The sequence below is a fragment of the Anopheles arabiensis genome, chromosome 3, assembly GCF_016920715.1.
Source record: "Anopheles arabiensis isolate DONGOLA chromosome 3, AaraD3, whole genome shotgun sequence".
In the NCBI taxonomy this organism is placed as follows: Eukaryota; Metazoa; Arthropoda; class Insecta; order Diptera; family Culicidae; genus Anopheles; species Anopheles arabiensis.
This window is the reverse complement of record NC_053518.1, coordinates 46,021,986-46,048,578: the sequence shown is the minus strand read 5'-3', so window position 1 is coordinate 46,048,578 and position 26,593 is coordinate 46,021,986. Positions and strand designations below refer to the sequence as shown.

At 43.7% G+C, this 26,593-nt stretch overlaps 5 protein-coding genes and 1 long non-coding RNA gene across 8 annotated transcripts; 2 read left to right on the top strand and 4 right to left on the bottom strand.

Moving 5' to 3' along the window:
- The first annotated feature begins 619 nt into the window (after window positions 1-619).
- Window positions 620-2,385, top strand: LOC120902138 (tumor suppressor candidate 3). The gene is made up of 4 exons (XM_040310672.1): window positions 620-818; window positions 937-1,666; window positions 1,735-1,897; window positions 1,978-2,385. Exons 1-4 carry the CDS (start codon window positions 726-728, stop codon window positions 1,991-1,993), a joined length of 1,002 nt encoding a protein of 333 aa, XP_040166606.1. The 5' UTR covers window positions 620-725; the 3' UTR covers window positions 1,994-2,385.
- A 49-nt stretch (window positions 2,386-2,434) lies between these two features.
- On the bottom strand, window positions 2,435-6,612 carry LOC120902137. Its single transcript, XM_040310671.1, has 5 exons — window positions 6,488-6,612; window positions 5,971-6,397; window positions 5,396-5,902; window positions 4,067-5,321; window positions 2,435-3,992 (listed from the first exon to the last, which is right to left on the bottom strand). Exons 2-5 carry the CDS (start codon window positions 6,334-6,336, stop codon window positions 2,632-2,634), a joined length of 3,489 nt encoding a protein of 1,162 aa, XP_040166605.1. The 5' UTR covers window positions 6,337-6,397; window positions 6,488-6,612; the 3' UTR covers window positions 2,435-2,631.
- A 1,641-nt stretch (window positions 6,613-8,253) lies between these two features.
- Window positions 8,254-8,674, bottom strand: LOC120902274. Its single transcript, XR_005739398.1, has 2 exons — window positions 8,571-8,674; window positions 8,254-8,510 (listed from the first exon to the last, which is right to left on the bottom strand). It is a non-coding gene; the product is annotated as an uncharacterized LOC120902274 (long non-coding RNA).
- Window positions 8,675-9,615: 941 nt separating this feature from the next.
- LOC120901469 (PI-PLC X domain-containing protein 3) lies at window positions 9,616-18,409 on the top strand. Of its 2 annotated transcripts, none has more exons than XM_040309441.1 (3): window positions 9,616-10,135; window positions 14,933-15,257; window positions 15,343-18,409. In XM_040309441.1, the coding sequence occupies exons 2-3, from the start codon at window positions 15,004-15,006 to the stop codon at window positions 16,076-16,078; spliced, it is 990 nt and encodes a 329-aa protein (XP_040165375.1). In that variant the 5' UTR covers window positions 9,616-10,135; window positions 14,933-15,003; the 3' UTR covers window positions 16,079-18,409. The 2 variants fall into 2 exon arrangements, with proteins under 2 accessions (XP_040165375.1, XP_040165376.1); XM_040309442.1 differs by lacking the exon at window positions 9,616-10,135 and adding an exon at window positions 11,281-11,403.
- Window positions 18,410-18,466: 57 nt separating this feature from the next.
- On the bottom strand, window positions 18,467-20,714 carry LOC120901468 (coiled-coil domain-containing protein 47). Its single transcript, XM_040309439.1, has 5 exons — window positions 20,584-20,714; window positions 20,490-20,515; window positions 19,460-20,388; window positions 19,045-19,389; window positions 18,467-18,970 (listed from the first exon to the last, which is right to left on the bottom strand). The coding sequence occupies exons 3-5, from the start codon at window positions 20,369-20,371 to the stop codon at window positions 18,731-18,733; spliced, it is 1,497 nt and encodes a 498-aa protein (XP_040165373.1). The 5' UTR covers window positions 20,372-20,388; window positions 20,490-20,515; window positions 20,584-20,714; the 3' UTR covers window positions 18,467-18,730.
- An 853-nt stretch (window positions 20,715-21,567) lies between these two features.
- Window positions 21,568-26,564, bottom strand: LOC120901554 (BRCA2-interacting transcriptional repressor EMSY). Of its 2 annotated transcripts, XM_040309587.1 has the most exons (6): window positions 26,151-26,564; window positions 25,901-26,075; window positions 25,509-25,788; window positions 23,644-25,429; window positions 22,981-23,553; window positions 21,568-22,902 (listed from the first exon to the last, which is right to left on the bottom strand). In XM_040309587.1, the coding sequence occupies exons 1-6, from the start codon at window positions 26,209-26,211 to the stop codon at window positions 22,571-22,573; spliced, it is 3,207 nt and encodes a 1,068-aa protein (XP_040165521.1). In that variant the 5' UTR covers window positions 26,212-26,564; the 3' UTR covers window positions 21,568-22,570. The 2 variants fall into 2 exon arrangements, with proteins under 2 accessions (XP_040165521.1, XP_040165520.1); XM_040309586.1 differs by having other exon boundaries at window positions 22,981-25,429.
- Window positions 26,565-26,593: the final 29 nt, after the last annotated feature.

The window sequence follows — 26,593 nt, the reverse complement described above, 5'->3', positions numbered from 1 at the left end:
GTCGCAAAGTTTGACGACCGCTGGGCTATCGTACAAGTGCACCGGTTCCTGCGAGGTTCAATAATTATCCGGTTCGGACTTTTTGTATTGAGGATTCGCTATTCAGTGATGTGATTATGCCCAATCCACATTTGTAAGGAACACGTCCTTATGTCCTTACGTTAAATGAGGTGATAAATAGATTAAAAAACTGATATACAGTGGAGCGCCATTTATTCAGGCTCATCGAGACACGACACGAATTAGGCATTTTTTATTAACTTCATGTTTTTCCAATGAGAATATTTGAAATTTTCCATGAATTTTAGTAATTTTGTTATGCCAATCTCCGTTTTTTATCAAATATCCTCCTCAGAACGCAATGTCACCTTTGTATTGAACTGTCATTTCTCAACAACACGGATAAACGGACAGCCGAATAAAAGGAACCAGGATAAACGGCACTCCACTGTATTTTAAAATTTTACAATTTTTTCTCCTCGATTATAAACTGTGAATTCAGCTGTGAAGCTAAACCATCCGAGAAATGGGAATGGCCACACTCTCGCGTAATGTAAACGCGGCATTACCGCATCACGATGGCAGGCGAAACTTGACAGAATGCAATTTGTTCGGTACACGTCACAAGTGTCAATTGGTGCCGAAAAGCAACATCACAAGAAAGATCAATTCAAGTCGATTGCAGCTCTTCTCCGGTTCGGTTCCGGTTGGCCAGGCTAGTCAGGATGAAGCTACTACTAAAAATTGCTGTACTTACGGCAATATCGCTGTGTCTGTTCCAGCTAGCCAACAGCCAATCTTCCAAAAATGCGCGAGGCGTAAGTACACTACCACCTAGGCCGGCTTCGGATGCAACGAAGTGCGGTGCTGTGTGTGCTGACGTTGATGTTTACATGTTCTTCCTATCTAATCGGTTCCCGTTCCGTTCCCTTGCAGCAGGGACAACAGTCTCTGTCCGAAAAGGTGCAGCAATTGCTGGACATGAACACGAAGCGTCCGGTGTTGCGTTTCAATGGCAACAAATTCCGGGACTTTGTCAAGTCCGCCCCACGGAACTACTCGATCATAGTGATGTTTACGGCCATGGCACCTGCGCGGCAGTGCGTGATTTGCCGACATGCTCACGACGAATACACGATCGTGGCCAACTCATACCGCTACTCGCAGACCTACTCCAACAAGCTGTTCTTCGCCATGGTCGACTTTGACGAAGGTTCGGACGTGTTCCAGATGCTGCGACTAAATACGGCACCCGTGTTCATCCACTTCCCCCCGAAGGGAAAACCGAAACCGGCCGACACGATGGACATCCAGCGGGTGGGAGTGTCGGCGGAAGTGATCGGCAAGTGGATTCAGGAGCGTACCGACATTCAGATCCGAATTTTCCGCCCACCCAACTATTCCGCTACCGTTGCGATTCTGATGCTGTCGCTGTTTGTCGGCGGTTTCCTGTACCTGCGCCGAAACAATCTCGACTTTCTGTACAACAAGCAGATGTGGGCGCTGATTGCGGTGGTGTTCTGCTTCGCGATGGTTTCTGGACAAATGTGGAACCACATCCGCAGCCCGCCGTTCGTGCACAAGAGCCAAAATGGTGGCATTGCGTACATACACGGATCCTCCCAGGGGCAGCTGGTGATTGAAACGTACATTGTCATGTTTTTGAGTAAGTATTGAGTAACCCACCGACAGTTGAAGTGGAGACCAACAATCGCATGATTCGTCTTATTACAGATGCCATGATTGTGCTGGGAATGGTATTGTTAACGGAGGCTGGCTGGCAGAATGATCATCGTAAGAGTAAGGTCACAGCAATTGTGGGCCTATTTTTGGTAGTTGTGTTCTTCTCGCTGATTCTTTCAATATTCCGATCCAAAGCGCAGGGATACCCTTACAGGTAAGCCGTTATTTCTAGCAGTGCCGCTGAAGTATTGTAACTGGTAACTCCAATCTAAAATTACTATTTAACTATTTCAGCTTCCTATTTAAGTAAAAAAAATAGTTTAAGTATAAAGGAGCGTCCGTCTAAAATTAACGCACCAGGTGTGAACGCGTGAATCACATGTATTGGATCGCTAGTTGTGCAATCGAGGGAACGTAAAAAAACGTAAAAATTCCATACTTCAGTCTTTAGTTCAAGCAAAAATAAATAAAAAAAAAGTCAGAATCTTTCTCAACCCGAAGAAGATGTAAACATGCATCGGTAGAGTTAGCGGTTTGATTTAAAACATAGATAATGAACATATAAAATAAACCTCCTCACACGCAACCTTTCCTGTGGAACGTTGCTCAAAAGTTAAGAAAAGAAAATCCCACTAAGTTGTATCAAGCAATAGTGACTGAGCTAATAAACAATTCGATTCGACGATGAAGAGACAGACGAAACGAATGTGAATTGATTCTCGACAATAATTAGCAAAATAGGAAAGAAACATTACGGAAATAAGTGACCAACTCGGTCGTCTATTATCATACATTTACGGTACAACGAATATTGAACGTTAGCATCACGATAAGCCCTTCTTAAAACAGAGGATTCTTAAAATGGGTTCTGCATCTCAACATGACCAGCTGTTGATAGTGTTGTCCTATACATACGGATTGAGTAAGGCAGTTTACAATAACCTATTGCTACACAATTACTATACTGTTATTATTTTTCTGTGCGATAGTCTTTCGTTTGAGAGACCTAGTCTTAGCATCGACAGAGGTCGAGGGTAGTTTACCCGCACCGCCGCCTCCCGCCAGCTCCACTGTCGAACTGCCCTCCTCATCTTCATCGACCTGTTTGGACGCGGTGCCGCCCCCTTTCCCCGGCCGGGAGTGTGTTTTCTGATGCCTGTTCAAATCGCCGTGGCAGCGGAACTTTTTATCACATAAGCTGCACTGGTGCGGTTTCTCGCCCGTGTGTATCATCCGGTGCGCCTGCAGGTACGTACTCGCCCGGAACGCTTTGTTGCAGTACTCGCAGACAAAGTTTTTCTCGTTCGTGTGAATGCGCCGGTGCAGCACGAGCGAGTAGCGGCGGGCAAACTCTTTGCCGCAGAACTCACACTTGTGGCTCTTCTCGTTGGAGTGTTTGGAGATTTTGTGATACTTTAGGTCGCCCCACTGCCGGAAGTGGTGCCCACACTCCTCACATTTGTACGGCTTTTCGCCCGAATGGAGCCGCTCGTGCACCTTCAGGGCGCTGCAGGTGAAGAAGCACTTCTGGCACGTCTGGCATTGGTACGGCCGTTCGCCCGTGTGCTGCAGATGGTGGTAGGAAAATGCAGTCTTGGATTTAAACCACCGTCCACACTCCTCGATCGGGCACAGGTATTTGTACACTTTTGCATTACTGCCAGCATCCGTCGCTGTCCGCCGTTCCTTATCATTTGAACACATTTCTTCTTCTTCTTCTTCTACTTCTTCGTTTTCGTTGCCCTGCACCTGGGATGCGACTCCCTCATCATCGCTACACTGATAATCGTCGTCGATTGGTGGTTCATTGCGTGCGCCCGTCGATTCACCGTTGAGCGGTTCAACGCCCGATGCGCCAAGGTCTATAATTTGCATTTCATTGTATTGGGACGTTTCCTCACCATTCTCCTCCTCCTCCTCCTCCTCCGGCTCCGGTTCGTAATCGTCATCTTCGTCGGATTTTTGTTCCAGTTTCAACAGTCTCGTCGGTGCAAAGGAAGCCACCGACAGTTTGCTGATCGTATTGGAAGAGAGAAGAATGGAGGTAAGGGGGTTCAGGCTATCGGTGGATTGGAACGAAACGGCACGGGACTCGGCGTGCGCATCAACGGTAGACAGCAGCGGAAATGGTGTCGAATGTAACGGTTGCAGTTGTTGCAAATTTTGCGCTTCAGCCGAGGGTAGGCCCGGCACGTATGTTTCATTCCTGGAAGACCCATTCAGTGAACTCGAGTTTGTAAGCTGCTCACAGGTGGCAGCATCCAGTGGCTTCAGCAATGTCGAATCTGCGGATTCCGTTTGTAAAAGCTCTAAAAAAGGAAAATAAAAAGGCGGTGTAACTGCATTTTCATCTACTTTAACGCACTTTAACGCGATATCATACCTGCATCGTTAAATTGAGCTTTACTAAGAAGCAGCAAAAAGTTGTCGCCTCCGCTTGGAATATGAATTTCATGTGAGTCGAGCGATTCTCGGGACAGTGCCATATGCTGGCCACTCTTTTCAGGTTGCTGCATGGCAGTGGTTGCGGTAGAACCGGCGGCAACAGCGCTGCCATTATTAGCACCATCAGCATGATTCGGAAACCAGTCTGCACTGTTCGCTATGCACAGCTCCTCGGTCGTATCCGTATCGACCGTTTCCTGCACCTTTTGTACCACATTCCGGATGCCTTCCAGCATGTCTTCAGTCTCGCTAAATTCTCCACCATTCTCGGAACATTCCAGCACTATCATGGCATCGTTTAGCGACTGATGTTGCAGCAAACTGTCCACCGTTTTTGCACAGCTCGCGCTGGAGCTGGTCGATGTGGACAGTAACGCTTTTGCGTCACTGTTCTGTGCCGGGTTTTGTTCTTCAGCCGCCTGGCCCTGTTTCATGGTACGATCGTTCTTTAGCTTTTTCGTGTGCTTCACACGAGGTAGCTTGGGCTTCGCTTTTTTACCATCTAGCGCTACCTGCGTTGATAATGCAATAACTTTCATTGCAGATGCGTGCCTGTTTGCATCAGCTGTATTATTCCCATTTACAGGTGTCAAAGAGGGCTCGTAATGTTCCTTCAGGTGGTTAAAAAACATCCGCTGATCTTGAACTACTTTGCCACAAAGTTGACAGGAAAAAGAATTCCCCGGCTGCTGCGAGGCCGATGGCGATTGCTGTGCTTTGGGCGTGTTGCCTTTGCCATTGTTTTCCGGATGTAGCGAAGATGAAGGACCGTAATTTGGATTGCTCGTTGGCTCGTATGAACCAACCCCAGTTACCGTTGCGTCACGGTGCGACAGCTGAATGTTTGCCAGCATTAACGATTGCTCCATTTCGGAAACGTCGCCACAAAACGCGCTCTTTGTATCGGTCATCTTCTTTGCCAAACGCTTCTTGTGGGGAAGATTGATGTTACCCAACTGTGCGCACGATACACTCTCGATCGATGCCACACACTCCGCCATATCGTCGTCGTGTGTGCGCGATTCACACTCCATAATGCTAGCGGCAACACTTTTCGATGCCGCTAAGCTATCAGCAGCAACGGTAAATATCGTACGCTGATTATGCGGTAGGAGCGAGGGAAGAGTTGCGCAGGAAAGAAACCGTTTCGAAGATTCGTTTAAACTCATCGTGTTGATGGCCATTGTTGAACTCTAAAAACAAAAAGGGCGAACAAAAAAAAGCGTCATTCTAGTTCTACAGTATTATTGTTGGATTAAATGCTTACGCTGTTATGTACATCGGTCGACAGAGGAGACGAGGAGACGATGGGAAGCAAAGAACTATTGTGACTGTATGCTTTCAGCGTCACATCAACGGACGGTAGCAACGTACCCATGCTGCTGGATGAAGGTACGTCCGAATGTCCAAGTGACGATATTTGTTGACCATTCGAGAGCTCCACAATACTCTGATGATGGAGCAAATGTCCCTGTGCTTGGTGTTGCAGGTGAAGGTGCGAACTAGTTGCATGAGGAAGACTATAATGATTATGATGATGATGATGCTGCTGCTGTTGCTGTCCCTGCTGTTGTTGGTGTGTGGTCACAGTCGCAAGAGCGTTTGCCATTACATCAAATCCATCACCCCCTGAGCTGGTGGCATGCAGAGGGAAGTGTACGTAACTATCAATCGTGCCACCGATCTGACCTAATCCATTGCTAATGGGCGAAGAGGATTGACCAATGTGCATCATTTTATCGTACGACGATAGCGTACTGAATCCGGGTATATCCTAAAATGGAAAAATGGAAACGCTAAAATCTTACCGGCTTTGCAATCTTCCATCAATCTTTGCATTACCTTGGTATCAGCAGCTTCCTTGCTCGTTTCACTGGTAAGCGAATGCAACTCTTCAGTGGAGGTGCCAAAGGGCCGATAGTGATGCTCCATGAGGGCGGATTGCATTCCAATCGAGCTGGTCGTGCTGGACGAAACCGAATTGATGTAATCATTTAGCAAATTGGTCGGCAGCTGACTGGATAACAGGTCCGTGCCCAGTAAGGTCGATTCGATGTACTCCTGCTCCCTTCCAGCATGGGACATTCCCGTGCTGGTGATGAAGTGTAATGAACCACTGTCGGCGGACTGTAGGGTGGTGCGAAGGACTGCTTTCGACATGTCCTGATGCCCATCGATCGATCGCCCCAGATGTTCCAAATGGTCCATTTTGTGCAGATGCTTGTAGTGCGTTGGCAATTAATTGGACACATGCAGAGAAGAGTGTAATCTGTAACGAAATGGACACAATTGTAAAAAGTTTAAGTTATGCTTCAATATCAGTAAATAATAATTGTTCAATGCTTATCTTCATACATACCTGCAACTTTATTATTTGTTAATAATGGCCTTAAATAACTATCGTTCGCTTTTTCCACCGTTTTGAAAGGATTTCGAATTTGTTTTATTTTTGCTGTTACTGCAACAATTTATGTTTTGGCCTTAGTTTTAATTGCCACGACATTTTCGCGTGCTCGGAAGTTTAATTAAATCGCATAAATCGCAGCGCCAAACGAGACCCTGCAGTCCGCATTGCCAACAGGAACAAGGAACGATTGTAAAAGGCTTCAACTCTGATGAATACTGGCGTTTTCTGTGCAGAAATTCATTTTGTTCTAGCAACAGCTCATGTTTGTGCACGCTGTACTCGCCTAGCTAGGTCCTCGCCAGTAGTCGTATGGATTATTCCATCCATATCTTTCGTCACAATGTGGGTTATTGCGGAAGGTGCTTCACTAGATCCAGCCAACAAGCTCGCTGACTACCTGATCAGTATCGTGTAGGTTTTTGGACACAGGGGCTTGATTTTTACGAATATTTTACGAAAATATCATGCTATATACATAACTCTGTCCTGCTCTGGGTCGCACACGCAAGGTTATTACACGCCGAACTTATATAGATACACTAACTGCTACTTTCGTAGATGGGTTGAGCCGGTTGTCAAATAATGTAAATTTAATAAAAATAAGGAATTAGTTGAAAATTTCAGTCTGTTTGATTGTTGAAAACACTAGCATTTGTAAACAAGACACCTTTTGTTGAAAAGCTTGTTTTGATTGACTGTCGGCTACTGTCAAACTGCCAATGTGCAGCATTGGCAGGTAACCACAAGAAACAAAATGTTTGATCAATGTGGTGTCTAGATCAATTTCCTCGTTAATATTGCTCGGACCACATACCTCGGATCATAAACAGCAAAAATACTCCAAAACGAGCAAACTTATGCCATGAACTAAAAATGTCTAACATGACATGACCTAAACGTTAAATTATTCAATACTCTAAACGGAATCCTATATGTCTCCGTTTAGCAGTCGGTGAATGACTGCTTAGGGCGGTAGCAACGCTTTTTCGCATGCGATTTTATCGGACGGCCTGTCAATTTTTTGTATGGGATTTGACAGATAACGTTGGACGACGAAATCGCACGTCCGACGTTATCTGTCAAATCCCATATAAATCTCATCCGATAAAATCGCATCCGATGAGCGTTGCCACCGCCCTTAAGGGCCCTGCCTGTGCTTCGTCGCAAGCGATATTATCGCACGTGCTGTCAAACGCTTTTTCGATTCATATTGCGATTATTTGATGGTTTTGATAGTTCAACAAAATAATTTGAATAAATAGTTTGAGGTTGTTCCTTCAAAACACCACACAATTAGTTTGACAGATAACATCGAATGCGGCGTCCGACGAAATCGCACGTCCGACGTTATCTGTCGAATTCCATATAAAATTTTGACAGACCTTCCGATAAAATCGCATCCGATGGCGCACAGCCACGGGCTTGATCGGATGCGATTTTATCGTACGAGATTCGCATAGGCTTTGAAACGGCAAATAAAAAATATTGTAACATACTATGATAGTTTATCACCCAAGTAGCACAATCCTGTTAAGAAACCGTTAAAAGTATGCCTAAAAGTATTACTTTTAGCTTTCCATACAGCAGTAATTTCAGGGCTTAAAACACTGCGTAACGCTTTCCTGGCTTCGTCAATGCTTCGTTAAAAATTAAAATTTTGCCGGTATTTTTAACGAAAAATGTCAAACTCAACGAACAAATCGACAGAGATGGCTGTATTGCTCTGTCTCATTCTATATGTATTTTATAGATCTTCGTTAAGTTACAACAGAAGGTGTTAATATTTCATGGAATAAATGCATAAATTCACCACAAATACTTTTATTCGACATTTCATCGTTTTGTCACTGCATATTGTCACTGTATCACATACGTTTCTTTCATTCCATGGGTTTCTTCCATAATATCAGCATGGAGGTCAGCTGCAGCAGTCGACGAAAAACATGATGTCCAAACGCTATCCAAATCAAATATGCTGCGGAATATAAAACTTATGTAGCTCATGTAAAGATATTGGTAATATCAATACTCTGACCTGTTATAAAATCATGATGACACACAAATTAAACAATAGCTGATAGAAATTGTCGCAGACGCTTGGTTTTGTTGCCATCTACACGCAAGCTACACGCACGAAGCTTGACGAACTTTTTGACATAAGAAATGGAGGCGCCATGTACGTGACCATATACAGTATGTCTCAAAAGTTATCGTCATCAAGAGCATATTATTTTGCCCAAGAAAATATACATTTTTTGAAAAAATTCTCATTTGCAAATATTGCATACCCTTTATCAAACTTTCACATGTATTATTGAAAATATTAATTTTTTTAAATTCTTTTTTTATTATCACCGCAGATTCAAACAGAGGAATAAAAGAAAACACATAGTTTTCAAACAGTTAATAAAAAAAAAGTTTGATATAAAAATAAATACGCATTATTACATAAATAAGAATGAAAAATGATTTTCCGAATATTGAATAAATTGGAAATGGTGTAGATAAAATTTGAAAAACACTGTGTGTTATGTTAACCCGAATCGAAAAAAACGAGTGTAACGGAATACGTCGTTATGATGTAACGCTGGGAAATGTCATATTCTCTTAGAAACTCTATTTGATTATTAAAGGCTTTAAAAAACTGTTAATAATCAAATAGAGTTTCTTAAGGCTACTTGGGCAACCAGAATAACAACACTTTCAAGAAAAATAATGAAAAATATTGATGTGTGAGCAATTTTTGTGAAACTGCTGCACTAGCCTGTCGAAAACTGGTACAGTTACCCTACGAAAAAGCGTTGCCACGGCCCTTAGGCTTAATCTGACGCTGTCTGAACCTACATAGATTTTTTTTATGGATATTTAATTTTCCAATCGTATAACCTTAATCTCTGTTGATTGGGTTCAATTATTAATTTTGAATGATAAACATTCATTGACTGGAAAAATACCATATCCATCCTTTGAAGATACGCACCGTCGCACACTTTTTGCTGCGTGTGGTCACATGTTCCGACCTTCCGACAATCTGTCATGTGTCACAATAAACAAGCTTTTGAAAAATAGAATTTCGCGAAATCCTCGTCAATCCTAGCAAAGCTTGAGTCTTGCAACCGAGTCTTCTCAAACTGGACGTGCTGATTGGAGGAACGGATAAAAATCTGGTTAAAAATATCGGGTTTGTGTTTTCTTCACCCAAGTTGTAATGATTTCGTGCTCCTGTGCACAAAAAAAAGCAAGTGATTTAACAAAAGTGGCTTAATTGTTCATTGTGTTTCATCGCGCAAATAAAGCAAATTGACGTGCAAATCAACCGCAAAACCTGTTATCTTTGTGCAAAAAAGAAACAAAAAAAGGCTACCAGAAGATGTGTTGCACGGTGCCAGTAGTGTGAATCAAGCAAACGTATCCATTGTGCAGGATACGTGATGTACAGTTGCGAAAAGAAACGTGAACAGGGATTGCAAATCATCACCTTGACTACATCCATTATCTTCCATCTCCGGTGAAATCGCCTACCACTCCTGCCGACATATCCTTTCCGAGAGACAAGGAAAACCAGCGTAGTACGGCGTCGCGTGCAAACGGAACAAAAAGGTAAGTTGCTTTCAGCTTGCAAAAGCTTTGTTTACGAACGGATGTTTGCAATTCTCCATCCCTCGTATCGGGAGGCAATACTTTACGCGAGAAGGAAAAAAAATATATTACCAATCTTCTGTGTATGTGAATTAGCAAATTGGTCAACTTCAGTTCAGGGACTGCCTTTGAAAAGTTGATTCCGGCTTTAATCTCCACAGCCTCCCCCCGAGGACATACATGTTGGAAAAAACATCCTCCAGTGTGCTTAGCCTGGCGAAAGATCAAAGCATGCGGGCAAAGCGCGTGACTTGGGTGAAAGCATGTGCGAAGCGCAAAGGAAGGACACACGCACATTTTGCACAATTCGTCTACCATCCAAGTGATGTGTTTTCTCGCAGCAAGGCTTTAGGATTGTTGAGGCGGGAGAAGATTGTTCTTGCTTTCGTATTCTGTTATTAGTAAACTGTTATTCTTTATGTGTTGTTCAGTTTAATCGTGTTATAATGCTTTATAACTCTTTGTATAATGCATTTCGCTACACGTGGTGTTACGAGGAATTTGTTCAAGGATGCGGCCGGATTTACCAAGACGATTGAAATAACCGTGTTACATCCTTGCACCACATTCGGGGGCCGCATTAAATTGGAAACAACAATCAATGTGCCAAAACTAGGTTATCATTCAGCAGCGCAAGTACAACTGATGAGTGCGCAACACATCATGGGTCGAAAAGAGCACATGCAGCAGCACGCGTATTCCTCGGTGCGTATTGATTGTACAACCGAATTCGTCCGCAGACACGACCCCGCACAACCACACACATTTGTGGCGACCAGAGGGGTTGCCTTGGGCAGAGCAGAGTAATGCAGCAGCAAAAGGAACAAAGAAATGTTTGCAAAAACCGAAACACACGCCGCCAGCTTCGTAAAGCTTTCGTAATGATATAAAGCTGCAATAGCGCACCCCATTCCCGCAATAGCTCCTCAATTTAGCCACCGTGTACCGCGCGCAGTGTGACGATTTTAGATATCAAGTTAATTTTCTTTTAGGTTTTTTGTTGTTTTGCACGGTAAAGCACCCAGGGGGTACGTTTGCTGGTTGGGCGCGGGAACACGCATTTGTGGCAGATGCGTTTCGTGTGCCGCCGACAACGTTAACCACATTTCACCAGTCGATAACATCGGAGTGCGGAGTGTACGCATCCGTGCGTCGGTCGTTAATTGTCGTTGGCAGGAAATTCAATTATCATCCACCGTGAATCCGTCGTAGGGCAGACAGAGAACTCGGTGGGTGCCGGTCGTGTGTGCAGGGCCAGGGGTGGGTGGGATTGTAGTCATCGTCCTTTCTTTACTAATTTGTTTTTCGTTTATTGACTTGAGTTTTTAATCATTTCTCGCCGCATCTTGTTTCGTGGTTTTAATTGATTTTGATTCTCTATATTTACTGTGAGAGAAGTGTGTGCTAAAAATTATGTGATAATGGAGAATACTTTTCTAGTAGATTTTTCTATATTCTTCGTTGTAGCTGGTGTCATTTTAGGTAGCATTGATAGGCTTGTTGCTCTTATTTTTTCATACATTTAACACGCGTAATTTATATCACTTCAAGCTGCCTGTTTCATTTGATTAGCTCACCGTTGTGGATCAGGAAACTATGCGTTTAATGGCGAAGTCCCATGCTGTGTCTTCCATGTTTCAGTAAATCGATTCCTTTTTTCAGTGGTGTTTCTTTGATAAGCATAAAACTGGAAGGAGCGAAGCGCATCCCTTCTGCTGTGTGTAAAGATGTCCGCAGTACGAATTAGTAGGAAGTTAGTTGTATCCTCAAAAAGCAAGAGGTCAACATGCATTGAGTGGTGATCAGAATTTTCAAAAAATCCCTTTGTGGATTTTCTAATTTCTGAATATTCCTATCTTTTTCTAAATTATTGAAATGTATGGTCATATAATTAACAGAGTAGGATTTAACATTATACTGTTCTTTGTTAACTACACCTATAATAATACATAATAAGACGAATTGTAGTATAGTGATAAGTTTTCCAAATAGAATTTAAACTTCTGAGCAGAGATGTCAAACTTGCGGGCCACGATCTCTTGACCCAAAATATATTTAGCATTTCTATTTCTATGTGCTTTGATTAGTACAGGATTTTTAGGAGATTTACATAATATTGGAACATTTTCATGACTCTTTTTTACTGTAACGATTGAGAATGTGACGGAAAATGGGCTCTACGGAAACCTTTTTTGAGATGCACTTAGGATATGTAATCTAATACGATTCCTACTAGAAAAAACGGCATCGTACTGTCCACTTCCCATCACAGAAAGATCATTTCCTGTAAACAAGTATCAAGGTAGTGTCCTAAAACTATGAGAAGCCCTGAAAACCTCTGTAAAGCTATCAATAATCACGAATTATGATATGATATGATATGATATGATATGATTAAGTATACGAAAATTGCGTGCATTACATGAACTGCGCTCTAAAGCAATGATTTCAAAAATGAAAATATCAGTGGTGCGTGTGATTTTTTTCATTTAGTGATTTAAATCATGTTAATGTAAGCAAAAAAAAAATCATGTAGAATGCTGATTTATAAATATTTATGCTTTTATTGATATTAGAAACAAACTTGTTTCTTATACATTTCTTGTGCATGTGTTTGTAATTCCAACTCGTTATTAAAAGTGACTGTATCATTATCGAAAAAATTAAGTATCATTGAGCTCGCTTCTTCTTCTACCTCGTCTAACGTCCTACGCGGAGATGTCGTTCTGTCTGTTCAGGCTTTCGAGAATTAATCAGTATCACCAGCCGAATAGTCTGTCTTTGCTACGGTAGAACGACAGACATGTTGTAAAGTCGTGCGAGTTGACGAATGATATATTATTCAAAAAAATATTATTCAAACAAAATATCTACCCACCGATATATTGATTTGTATGTATGTATACACCGTTATTATAAATTCGAGATGGAATGTTACATGCGTCGTGCGAAACACAAATAAAACAGCAGCAAACAACAAGTACCAAAGAATCCTTGTTTCTGCTCAACTCTGGGGTGCTTTTATCGATCATTTTGCAAACCTGATTGAAATCAATCATGCCGGGTAAACAATTCATCGGAAGGTACCACCATTCAATTATGATTACATCTTTAACTATTCATCGATGCCGTTCAATCGAATCAAAATATTATGCTTATACCCTGATTGTTTGTGTTTATGGCGATTAAACCTTCTTAAGCATTCAAGAAACCATGAAACGGGATCTTTTTGGATCCGCCGTGACCCTTTTATTTTCTACCTCTAATCATCCAATTTTTATTTTTATCGAAATCTTAGGATCATGGAAATGTTTAGAAACTTCATTTTTAGAGCCGGTTTCAGTGACTTTAGTGCCACAAAAGGTATGGTGATAGCAACATGTTCATCCCTTCTAATGCTATTATTTCTTTCAGTTGAATTGTACTTATCCCGTTGCCACGTTGTAACGCCACTTACAAACGTGCTCTACAAGACTGGTACTGGTCCCGGAGTCCTCTAACCGCGAAGGAGCGAAGGAGGTGGCGCGCGCGCGCAGTGGTTTTGTTTTGCTTACGTCCCTTTGCTGGCTGGCTGACTGGCACAAGTTAATTAGAATATCCCATCTGTGCCATTTTAAAGTGCCGGCAGGAAATGAAGAGCGTAACGGATCCAATTTAGCTTCTTAATCGCTCCGTATCCGTCGCATTCGCGTCGTCCGTATCCGCACAATCCATCCGACCTTCGAAGGCGTTCCCGTCGAACGTCGAAGGGGCATTGTTTTTGAATGCTTTTTTTCCAGCGAATTCGCGTATTTTTAGTACCGCAGTCGTGTCGATGACGGTAGGAAAAAGGATGGCGGGACACCGTGCTCCAGCGTTGGTCGTGTACTTGTTGGGCCGTTGTGAAAACATGCGCGCCAGCCTAATTATAAGTTTTGCTGAACAAAATGCACGGATTGCTTGCTTGCCTTCCCGCGGTTGGTTGGTGCCGGCTTTCGATTTGAACTAAAAAACTGAAGCTGCTGCTGATTTGCAACCATTGCTGCACATGTTCGGGAATACGTACATGGTAGAACAATCTCCCATGCTCTCTCCTGCATGTGTTTCTGTTGATGTGACCAGGGACATGATGTGGATTCTTTTGTTCATAGAGAATAACGAGAAAAAATATATCCTGGTGCCGCAGCAGATATGTGATGGGAATTGCGTGTTAATGTGGAAAGATTTGTTTACACATTCTTGGTTTCTAGTGCATGTAAAATGTTTCTCTTTTCTGTCAAAAACAAAAAACACATTATTATGCTAATGTAAAAACTTTAGATAATGTACAAACGAGTTCAATTAGGTAATATTTGGTTTTGTGCTGTTGCTCCGCTAAAGGTCATGGAAATGGGCTCGGGGAGTACAGGTAACAAGTATGGTAAGACAATAAATTAAGTAACCCGACCATCATCTTCCATTACTCCGTTGAACAGGATTACTCCCTGCAAAAGAACACACTAATCCATTTTTAATGAGTGAATCCGTGAGCATGTTGTCAGTGAGGTAACAAATCTCAGCTTGTTATGGCCAATTGGGCGCACATTAGAGTGTGATGCATTACACCATAATAACTTGGTTTTGATAAGATACGCGCATACGATACCCTTGCGGTAATTCAAGTTGAGACTGATTTGAATAGGAACTGTGTGTACATTTAATTTCTGAATAAAAATCGCTCTTTTCCAATGTTGTATTTTATTTATTGATTAATTTTATTTTGCATTTTTTCTATTACAGGACTTACACACATCGTGCTTGTGTAATATTTTTTCTGTAAGCTCGAGCGCTTCTGACAACACTTCGAAGCAATGATCGATTTTACCGATGATTTGGAAAACTGGATGGGCAGACTACCGGCCGAATTAAAGGCTCTGCCTTTAATACACTTGGCCATACCCGGATCGCATGACACGATGTCGTACGGCATTAAAAACAAGGCACCGGTCGCACCGGATGCTGATCCAATCGTAGGGACGCTCAACAAATTCATCCCCTGCGTCGTACGGCGGTGGGCCGTAACGCAACGTTACACCATCCTGGAGCAGCTAAAGTGTGGAGTAAGGTAGGTCATGGCGACACCCCGATGGGCACACGCTGCCCCATAAGCACACACCATCTCCTCACCATTCGTGTCTCTATTTCTGCAGGTACTTTGATTTGCGCATTTGCATGAAGCGACCGGAGAACAAGTTCTACTTCGTGCACGGACTGTTCTGCGAAGAGATTACGGAACCGCTCGACCAGCTGAAAGAGTTTCTTCGCACACACCCAAAAGAGTTCGTTGTGCTGGATTGTCAGCATTTCTATTCGTTCAATCCGACCGACCACTGCGTGCTGTCGGCAGAACTGAACCGCATCTTTGACAGGAAGATATTTTCCCGCAACGTTAACGAGCTGAAGGATTGCACCCTGGAGTCGGCCACCGGGAATGGGAAGCAGGTGCTGATTGTGTACCGCAGCGATGCGTGCGTAAATGAGCGATTTTGGCTGAGCCAGGACTGGCCGACGCCCTGGCCGAATGAGATCAACGTGAAGAAGCTGCAGCAGTATCTGGACGAATCGCTCGCCCAGCGTCGCCCCGATACGGGATACGTGTCGCAGTGTGTCCTGACGCCTACGGTGCGCTACATAGTGCCTCGTTTCATGTCCTCGTTGCGTACCACCTGCGCCAAAGCGGTGGACCGACAGTTGATGGAGTGGATCAAGGGCCAGATACCGGGCACCTTCGCCGGCGAGGAGAAGCCTCGCACGAACGTGTTTTTGGCCGATTTTGTCGACATTGCAGACAATCAGTTCTGTAAGGTGGTGGTGGGATTGAACAAAAAGTTGCTGGAGCAGGAAAACACCAGTACGCACAGTTCCCCGTCGAAGAAAAGTACGTAAATGGTGCTGGAGTTTTAAAATGGAATGGATTTGTGTGGATTTTAACGATTCTCAGTGAACCTAGTCCAGCACAGTTACAGCTGTGTTTTCGTGTCGGATCGAAAGTTACGTTTTATGGTTTAAACATTCTCTCCAGGCAAAAAGGCAAGTTAACTTTACTCTTTATCTATTTACAAAGCTAAAGTTTTATTACTGTGATACTATCGTTTATTAGATTTCAATTTTTTTGGTGCTGAAAACTTATTCTTTTTTTCTAAAACAAGGGAAGCATTACTAAAGGTGGAGGTTTGATCGACACGTAGTTTAGATTTAATGCAATTCTGACCTCTCCGTCGTAATTTATCAGTAAGCTGGACTGCTGATGTTTGCGGAAAAGAACCACTGCTCTTTAGGGTACGCACATTTTATGTTCGTAAGTGAAAACATATTCTGACCAAAATCATTACATTTCTCATAAGTCATGTGTAAAGATTTCTATTAAAATAACGGCCAAATGCAGCAACATGAAACGGCACAATCTCAGTGGCAAAGTGACAATCGTCGGCAAATGATACAATACGATAGCGATAATCACATCGGTTCATCAATGAAACCACTTTTTCTTACACAGCAAAACAAACTGTTTCTCTCTTATCGCAGAACCTTATCTACGCGTTCCGCCAATATATATGTACAAATAGATGGTATCGATAAGCATACAGAAATCTGTTGGCTATAGCCACTTTATTCAAATAAAAGGAAGAGAAAACACAGATGAAAGCGTACAGTGAGAACCAGTTAAGAGGGACAACCCCCAATGCAAGAGATCTAATGTAATCATACAGCCATATTATTATACTTACATGTTGTTACTTCCGTTCATGTTTGACCTTCACTAGCGAAGCAACAAGTTACAGCAGCAGTAAGCCAAACAGACAAACAAAACAAACTAGAACCGGAAAATGGAATGGTTTCAAAGTTCTGATTCCGCATACCTCCGTACAGATGTGCATGTGAATGTAATTTATCGTGAAGGATGTATAACGCAGTTGTTTAAATGTGGATGTGAGATAAAAGCAGTAAATAATCTCCTGCACAGCAGATACCGCAGTGCGAATATTAGGTCGTCGTTATGCAAAAGTTATATAGCCTAAACCGGGGTGTGGGGGTACCGGGTTTGGATGTTGAAGCGGTTCTAGTAAATGGTTTAAACCATAAAAAGGGGGAAGCAAACGCAATATTGATTGCAGCAATCACACTCAGGATGGAGAGCATGTCCTCGTGTGGATTAAACAAAGTAAAATAACAAAATTAAAATAATTCAGAATGGCCTATACACACAGATATAAAGGTGCGAGCGCGTGACACAGCAAAGGAAACAATCAAATCTACAAAATAAACAAACAACTGGGGAGAACATTAAGAACTATTAAGCTCTATTTTCTTCATGCTTCTCTGAACTCTTCTATAACTTCAACAGTGATTAGCAGTAGTAGCCGGCTGCAGTAGAATCTTAAAATTTAACAAACAAATTGTAACAATTCGACTTCTTGAACCATTCACTGCTTCCCGTCCAACTCTTTACTGTAGCGCGACCTTTTTTGGTCTCTTGGGGACAAAGATTAGACATAGAAGGGTAGAAAAGCACAACAACAAAAAACAGACCATTGTCGCCAACTGTTTGGCCCGGGCTCTGTCGTAGTATAAAGTATTCACAAAATTGTTGTACTGTGTGTACATTGTGTAGCTAGTTTTATGACTGATCGTTTTTTGATAGAAGTTAAACTTAAACTCAATGAACAATCTTGCACCGTTTCATAGAGCATAGCAGCTACATCAGCAGCAGCAGCAAACAAGTTAGAATTCAAGATACGACATATGACTGAACAAAAAGCAAAAGAAAAAACCTGCTATAGAATGCATCTTTGGCTCAAACGGCACGGTTTGAGACTGTGAAAAAGGGGAGTGAGGATGCACAAATAGCATGATAATATTGGCCCACCTACATATATATATTATACGATACAGTATCTTGCACAGTTTGTTAACGGTTAACTTTAAAGAATCAAGCTCAAACTCAGTTCGAACGAAGGTAGTAGAGATTGCTGATACAAAATAGGAAGGAGATGGTTTTGGGGTTTTCCGCGTCTATGGGAGCACAATACAGGTAACAAACACATACACACAATATTACAAGTAAGGTAACGATATTTAATACAATGCAACGTGTACACGTGTAATAATTGTGATGTTCAAACTATTTGTGACCGTTGAAAACTGATGTACCCGGGATAGTTGTGAGTGAAGTTTAAAGAAAGATTGAAAATATACATTTTGCTGGAACAACCGGAATTTGGTGTATTTAGCAGTGTGTTTTCTCTTAACTCACATGCCAATCGATACCCAGTGTTGACAGTTTTCCATGTGTTTTCGTTTATTTATTACTACGTGCTCTACCACCACAAGTCTCTACTTTTGGCCTGATTTCTGAAGACGCTGTTGATGTCAACTGTCTTTCGTCTATACAGTTTATGGAATTTGATTTACCAACTGCATTTGTTCTACCGACTCTAGCAAAGAGTAACAAACCAACAAAAAAAAAATGAAGCTTAAAACATCCACCCCCAAACGGCACTACTTCAGCATCTCACTGGAGAAAGAAGGGCTTTACATTTAAAGTGCCTTAATCGAAAGCTGCTTCATCTTGGGGGCTTGCTTTTTGAGCTGACGTTTCTGCTCCTTTTTCTCCCAGCGTCGCTGCTTTTCCGGGTCCTCTTCGGCAAGGATTTTCTCCTTCTCGGCCTTACGCTTCTCTTCGCGGCGCAGTGCTGCCGCCTCGGCCCGAGCCTGATGGGTGCTCTTCATAAACTCTTCCTCCACCGCGGCACGGTTCTTATCAGACTTGGCCTTTGCCTATTGGAATGCAATGTGCGAAAAATGGGTTATCACACTATCAAGACGGTGTGCGGTCTCGATCGTTTACTTACCTCCTTGGACAGCTTGTAGCGGCGCACACGATCCATCAAGTAAAACACGAGTATTAGCAATGGCTTCATCTCTTCCAAATCTCCCTTCACGGGAACATTGAACCCGCAGTGCAAAATGCGCTTCACCTCCGGACGCTTCAGCTGGTTCGGATCTTCTTGCTGTATCGGACCACTGTACTGGTCCGACAGGTGAATGTAGTCAATCAGGTGCGAGTACTTATTTAAAGCTGCTACTACCCTACCATCTAATATACTGGCCGACACCTCGGCAATCTCCGATAACAATGCAAACCCGGGAATACCGTACTTCTCATCGGCCTTGCTGACTAGACAACAGAATTTGTTCTGCGGGGAAAAAAAGAAAGTGTTACAACTATCCAATAAGCGCGCACTCTCTCAAGCGGAGCCTACTTACCAAATCGTTGAGCTCTTTGAACATTTTGGTGGCTTGCTTCCGGCTGGCCACACATAACACAAAGTTGTCCATCGAGTCGGGCGACAGTTCGACCTTGATATGCAGTTGATCCTGTACCGGCTTCATGATGCCAGCGATCAGCGACACCAGATCCTGGCGCTTGATCATCTTCAGCTCGACCAGCATACCTTCGCAGCAGGTGCGGCCACTGCACCACAGCGTGTAGACACTTTCGCTTTCCTTGTTAAAGCTAAAGGTCGACCCTTCCGTTTCCTTCTTCCCATCGTCTCCGACCAGCGCAAAGTTGTCTTCCAGCAGGCTGCGATGTAGCGACAGCCACTGGTTGGCGATGGCCGAGTTTTTCTTGTTGCCGACCAAATAGTTAGCAAAGTAAGCCATCAGTCCGGCCAGCATCAGCATCTCCATCCAGTACGAGTCCCAGTGGGTGCGAAAATGTATCGGCACCTTCGGAATGGTCAGCTTCGGCTCCGCATGCTTGCCGACCGGTTCGCCCTGTCGCACCTCGTCTTGGTCACCGATCGTATTGGCGAAACCCTCGAACTCTTCCTCGTCCTGGAAATGCTCAAACTCGCTGTCCTCATCCTCCACGATACCGTCATCATCTACCTGATCGTCATCAATCTCCATGAAGTCTTCACTGTCTTGTGCCGCACTCTTGGATTGGCCCTTGGCTGGCGGTTCGCTTCCTTGACGACTGTCGGCGGCTCCCGGAGCCGAACCGGCAGACTGCTGACCAGCCTGGTTTGTTTCTCCCATTACAAATTCATCATCATCAAAGTCTTCGAATTCGGCAAAATCATTGTCCTCCAGGTTGTCCATGCCTTGTGCGGTTAGGTGCTGGGGCATTAGGCAAAGCATTGCCAACACCGCCAGTGGAAGCAGCAGACGCATGGTGGCGCGAGATGGTCCTGGGATGAAACAGAAGTGGTCCAAAAATATGTATCCCAAAATAAATCAGCTTCCCTCCACTCGACAGCGAGTAGGATGATAAAAAAGCCGGAATACTTACCACCAAGTCGTAGAAAAGCGATAGACCTGCGAGTGAAGTGTTGATGATCGCTTAATAATGCATTTAAACCGTAGCAGCTACACTCTCTACTTACTTTTCAGTCTTGTTTCTATAATTAATGACTGCCTGATCGATTCCGGATTTCTGTGCCCCAATTGCTCTAATCAGGAAGATTTGACGGCAAGCGGACGGTGTACCATTCACAGCAAATCTTATTCAAAGGCTGCATAACTCGCTTTGAAGTGTGCTGCAAACAGACATAGCTTATTCACGTTATGACTCCTCAATCTACACGCTGTAAACGTAGAAAATCGATGATGTTTCACTTTCAACCAGTGTGCCCAGATTTTTTTGGCGGTTTTCGGTAGGAGCGTCAAAATTTTATCGGTAGTTTTCGGTAGGAGTTTCAATTTGTATTGGGAGTTTACGGTATGTTTGAAGACATTTATAAATGAAAAATCGGTAGGTTTAGGGTGGACACCTGTGAATCGGTAGGCATGTCAAAAATCGGTAGGAATACAGATATATCGATATGTCTGGTCACTCTGCTTTCAGCACACGTGACGGCACTATGGTGGAAGGACATGGAAATACTGGTCAAAATCCGTTTGTAATGATCGAGCGCTGTTACAATTTTACAACATGCAGTTATTATAAATATAAATTTTTTTAAGCATTTCGTTCGAACTGAAGTTATGCTTCCAAGAACAATCAATTTCATTAAAGACCGTTTACTTTTTTTCTTTAAATTTATTTTCATTTTATAGAAGTCAACTCTAATCGACCTTAATATCCACCTGTTACATTAGGATTACACTCTGTTGCCCTCTGCGTTTTTGCCTTACTTTTACAACATATTCGGCCACAATAGTAAATGTACAGTCGCAGAAACGAGGAGGGGCGGGGGTTTCATTAAAGCAAAATGTGTTAAAAATGTTTTCACTCTAACAGCTATAAGTTTGTGGTCTTAAAAAATAAAGATATAACGTTTAAACCTGAACAGATCGAATGCGTCACCCATCCGCTATTACACTACCCTAATAAATTGTTTGCTTAACTAAACTCCAAAAGAAGCAGACTGTGCAATTGTTGAAGCATTCGTTCAACATTGTTAACGGATTAGGGAGAAGGGGCCTGGGGGGAGGGGAGGGAATTTGCTTGCATAGAAAATTAACTTTAAAATCCTTAATCCTACAATCGCTTATAGCTATCCTAAGTGTAGTAAGTTGTTGAACATCTTCTGATACGACTTCCATTGTATTTACCTCGTCGTCAGAAAAAGGTATACATTGTGTATGGATGGGTGCATCATACACATACAGGTATATTGTGGAGTTAGTTGCCTACAAGGGCAGTAATATCTTACGCGAAGGTTTAAAATTGAATGCACCACATGCTAACCATTTACATTCGATTAACTAGCGTCCTTGCATCATGTGGCATTATACATTTGCAAGTGGTTGATGACCATATGTTTATATACAATCGTAGTACAGTCAACCGAATTGAATTGAAGCTGGTTGCACACAACGTGCACAAAACGATGTGCGGCGATGATTTCGAGAAAATATAAAACGATTGAAATAAATGAAAAATGTTTGAGGTATTAACAGTGTGATACTAATGATAATGTAAGTTGTGCTAAATTTAAAGAATGTCCTGACGAATTAACAGTATATTGTTGCTTTAGTTGCAATTTATAGCTATATCAATATCCAATTTTCCCGCCTGCAAAGAACTGCATGTACTGCGTATATGGTACATCAAAATGAAACAATTTCATTGTTTCCAGTGCCGGGTGCGGGTGCGGCACAAACAGAACCAAAAGAAAAAGGGTATAGAAAAATAGATCACTCCAAAATAAATAGCGTAACAACCTAATCAGACCACATGTGTGTTAGTCAATTGCAGCTTTGCTTCGAACTTCGTTTCCACTACATCTTGAGCCTGTAATGTAGATTAGTAATCCCCAAAAAACTACTACTTGTACTTGCATGTCCCAGATCGGTTGTTATCTGTGTACGTATTGTGTGTGTGGGTGTGTGTGCTATTGCTGCCGCCAATGCTTGCGAGCTTATCATCTAGCTAAATCTTACTATTGGATGTGTTTGTTTAGCTGCTTTCGAGGCAGAATCCATCCGTTCGGCCAGTACCTGTTTGTAAGAGTATGGTCGTGCATGATATTTACCGTCCGGGCCCATCACAAGCAGATCGCACACAATGTCATTTTGCACGGCAAACGCTTGCATATCGCCATTCCCGACCGGACCAAATCCACCCGTGTTTTGATCATAATCAATCTCCGGCGGTATCTCTTCCTGCACTACACCATTAGCAGAACGGTGCTGCTTCTCGATGATTTGCTGCGAAGAAGTACCGCTTTCTAGTTCGGCCACTAACTCGCCCGTTGTGCCTATGTGCAGAGAAAAATGATCAATTAAACTGAATCCGTTGCCTGAAAATTCCGGGACACCTGACCCTGTATACTCACCATATCCAACGCTGATAAATTCCACTGGTCCATCATCTTCAACCTCCTCTACGAATTGTTCATCCTCGGGCACTTCCTCTATCAGATAATCGTAATTCACTTGCTCTTCTTCGATGATGTAAGCATCCGTGCCCATTTCCACCTCCACGTTGTGGTCCTCTTCGAAATGATCCTCCTCAATGCTTTCCGTTTCCTCTATTTGACTCGGTTCATCATCCAGATCGTCCTCTGCATCGGCCGAATCCGTTGCGGAGGAGTCATCATCCTGTTCCGTAGCAACGATTTCATATTCACCCTGCGACGTATCCATCGCATCTTGTGTTGGTGATAAAGCGCTTGTGTCGCTAAACCTTACTGCCAGTGTGTTGTCAGCAATGCTTGTACTGTCCTGCCTGTTGGAGCTGGTGCGTTGATAATCTTCCTTCGTGGGTACCTCAACCTTTGCTTCCTCAAAATGCTGTACCGTTGCTACGGTTTCCGTTTCGATGCGATCCGTCGGCGGTTTAGTAGTTTTCGGTTCGTTTGAATTGCTTGAACCTATTGCATCATTTGCCTTCGGGATGCCAGGATTCTCTGTAAAAGTTGAACGATTTAACTCAGAAGCAAGCTCATCGTCTGTACCGATTTTAATTTTCTTCGCTCCAATCGTTATGCACCCTGTACCTTTTGCCATAGAGGAAGCATGCAACGTTCCTGTGAATGGAACTAGCTGGCTGGTAGAAATTTTTATCTTTCGACCAGATACACCATCGAAAGGAATAGTAAAGGAAGGTGTTTGTGATTGTTGCTTTAGTGGCGCATTTGTACAATCCTGCGTCACTGCCTGAAGTTTCCCCTCATTCCGGACATCGACGGTTGATTCACTTGTCCGCATGGTGGTGGTATTGGAGATGGTGTTGTTTGTTTTTTCATCTACATCCATCACCCTGGAAGATTGCGATACATTCTTACGTTCAGCGTCCGTCTCTAGCATTGGCGCTATTGCCGAGGTTGTGCTGCTGTACGGGCCGGGCATGGTTTGTACAATTACTTTCGGAGGACTTGCTACGGTTGATGCGGCCGAAGATGCATCTACCATGCTTTTGGGTATAGCGATCTTTTGCCCCAGATTGAGTACCCCCGTTACGCCAGCTGATTTCGGTAGGATGAAAACATTGTTTTTCTGTACGGTTGAGGTCAGTGTAGTACTTTGAGCAGCACCACTGGCTGGTATCAGTGGCATTGGCTGTACTAGCACCTTGCTACCACTTTTCGGTGCAGCGGATCCGGCAACATTCTCTTGCGTCGTCGGTAAGGAAACATTTTTCGTGATGGGCGATTCTACCACGGCGGGGCTTGTAAATGTGACCGTTTTTGCATGAGAGCTTTGCTCTGCACTATGCTCGATACGTTCTGTGGAAACTTCCATCCGTTTACCCCCGTGCTTGATACCGGTGGCATTCGATCGTTCCGTTGCCGTTTCAGGTGTAGCTGTTGCCGTCATACTGGTGGTTGGATTGGTTTTCACATTCTTCACCGTTTTGTCGCGATTTTTCACACCCAACCAATTGCTTGAATGATCTATTAGCGGTTGATGGAACGGAGAAGGAAAGCCCAAACTGGCCAATGTGGCAGCGGCGGTGGATGTCGGTATAAGAATGTTTTTGCTCGGCGATTTCTTCTGATAGTTCAGCAGAGGATGGGGCAGTGATTTACCGTGCGAGTAGAATCCGGCTCCTTTTAAGGGAATGTTTACGTTCCCTTTAGCCGGTAGGTTGCTGGTTGGGTTTAACTTGGACAGATTGTACTGTATGTCCTTTTTAGATGATGGCAAAACTCCTTGCTGATGGCTGTACGTCGTTGATTGCGTGGTGCCACTGGGAGCCGGTGTGGCAAATTGCTTTGTTTTTACCGGCGGTCCCATCGTCGTACCGTGATTATTTTGCTGACCGGACTGTGGCACATTGTTGGACGTGAGGTGCTGTTGCAGCTGCGGCGGTTCACTAGTAGCGTTACCGTTCGTCGCGTTGCCCTGGTGAGCGTCGAAAGGTACAGCGTACGAATGGATCAGGTGTGGACTGTGCATGTTATTGAGTCTGGTGGATTGTTTTACGTTCTTCGGCAGCGCTTGCTTGGACAGTTTGGCAGGAGGGTAGGCGATTTTCGCTTTCCAAGCACGCTTAGTGGCTTGCGGCTTCTTTCGGGGCGAACGGTCAGCGGATTTGTTGCATTTGTCCAGTGGTTTAGTTTCACTGTTTTCAGGCCGATGATTGCTCAGGTTTAACAGTATTTCGCACAAAGATGACTGCTCGGGATCAGGTTCAGCGGGTGCTGATGGTACCTCACCACCACCATTCGGTATCACTGCAACGTCAGGTTCAGCTTCCACTGGTGCATTTTCGACAGGTTTAGGTGCGGCTGGGCGGTTTTCTTCACGGTTAATATAACTCTTCGACATAATATCTTGCAGCTGCACCATGAGTGAACAAACAAAGAAATAATGTTAGTGGAAGTGAGTCAAATGCTAGGGCAGCATTTTATCGATTTACCGGATCCGAAGTAACTACGGCGGCATCTCGCACAAAGCCGTTTTCGTACAATGACAACGATTTTTTAACCAGCTCAAATTTGAGCATTTCTTCCGCTTTCTTTAGCCGATCGCAGGAAGTGTCAGCGGGATGGGGTAGCTTGGTGTTGGCCCGTGTGAGCTGCTCGTACACGGTGTTTGCTATGTACGTCAGTGCCGTGTGGGGTACCGTTCGGGGCAGCACTGGAAAGGTACGGTGTCCTTCACGGCGCCAGTCTTGACCGCTATTGGGTCCCGAAATGCTGGTCACAGTGGAAGAATGCGAAGGAAAGCAAACAAGAAAACGAAAACGAAGTGTTAGATGGACCTACCGCTTCATCTGTATGTGTGTGTGTGCGTTTTGCTTTTGCTTACATCTCCGCCACCGTTGCGAGGCGCTCGTCGTTTGCAACGCGTCTTGCTTCCGCTCTGTGCCGATCGGTGGTAATGTGGAACATTCGCCTTAAGTCCTCCAATATCCGTATCTTCTCCTTGCTCAAGCATCCTTGCGCCCGAAATGTGCTGATCACTGTGCCGTACGATTCAAGCTCTGGGGGGAGGAGGAAGAAACGAACGCCATGGAACCATGCTTTGCCCGCAACAATTTTGGCGCCCACATGCTTACCTAGCCGCCTGAGAACACCGCGACACTCTTCCCGGGTCATATCCAACTTTAGTGGCCACATCTTTGTTCACATTGAACGCCGCGAGCGTCTTTTCTTTCACCTTCGCACACCGAAGCACTGCCAAAGCGGAACGTTTTGGCTTGGACCGCGTATAACCCAAAATCAAAACACTTCACTTCCGCTCCTTAAAACCAATGCGCTTGCTGCCTCGGATCAAATCCATGCTTGTATCGAGCGGAACAGGCTAGATGGGGTGGAGTGTTATAAACAAATGCTAGAACTGTTTCCTGGCTCGCTCGCTAGCAATGATGCGATAAAGTCCAGGTGCAATCTTTCTTTCCGTGTGATATTCTAACTGAATTGGCATAATATGTCCTAGCACCCATTTATGTTTATAAATGTCAAAAGTTCTATTTATATCTTGATGCTGGCAGCACTGGCA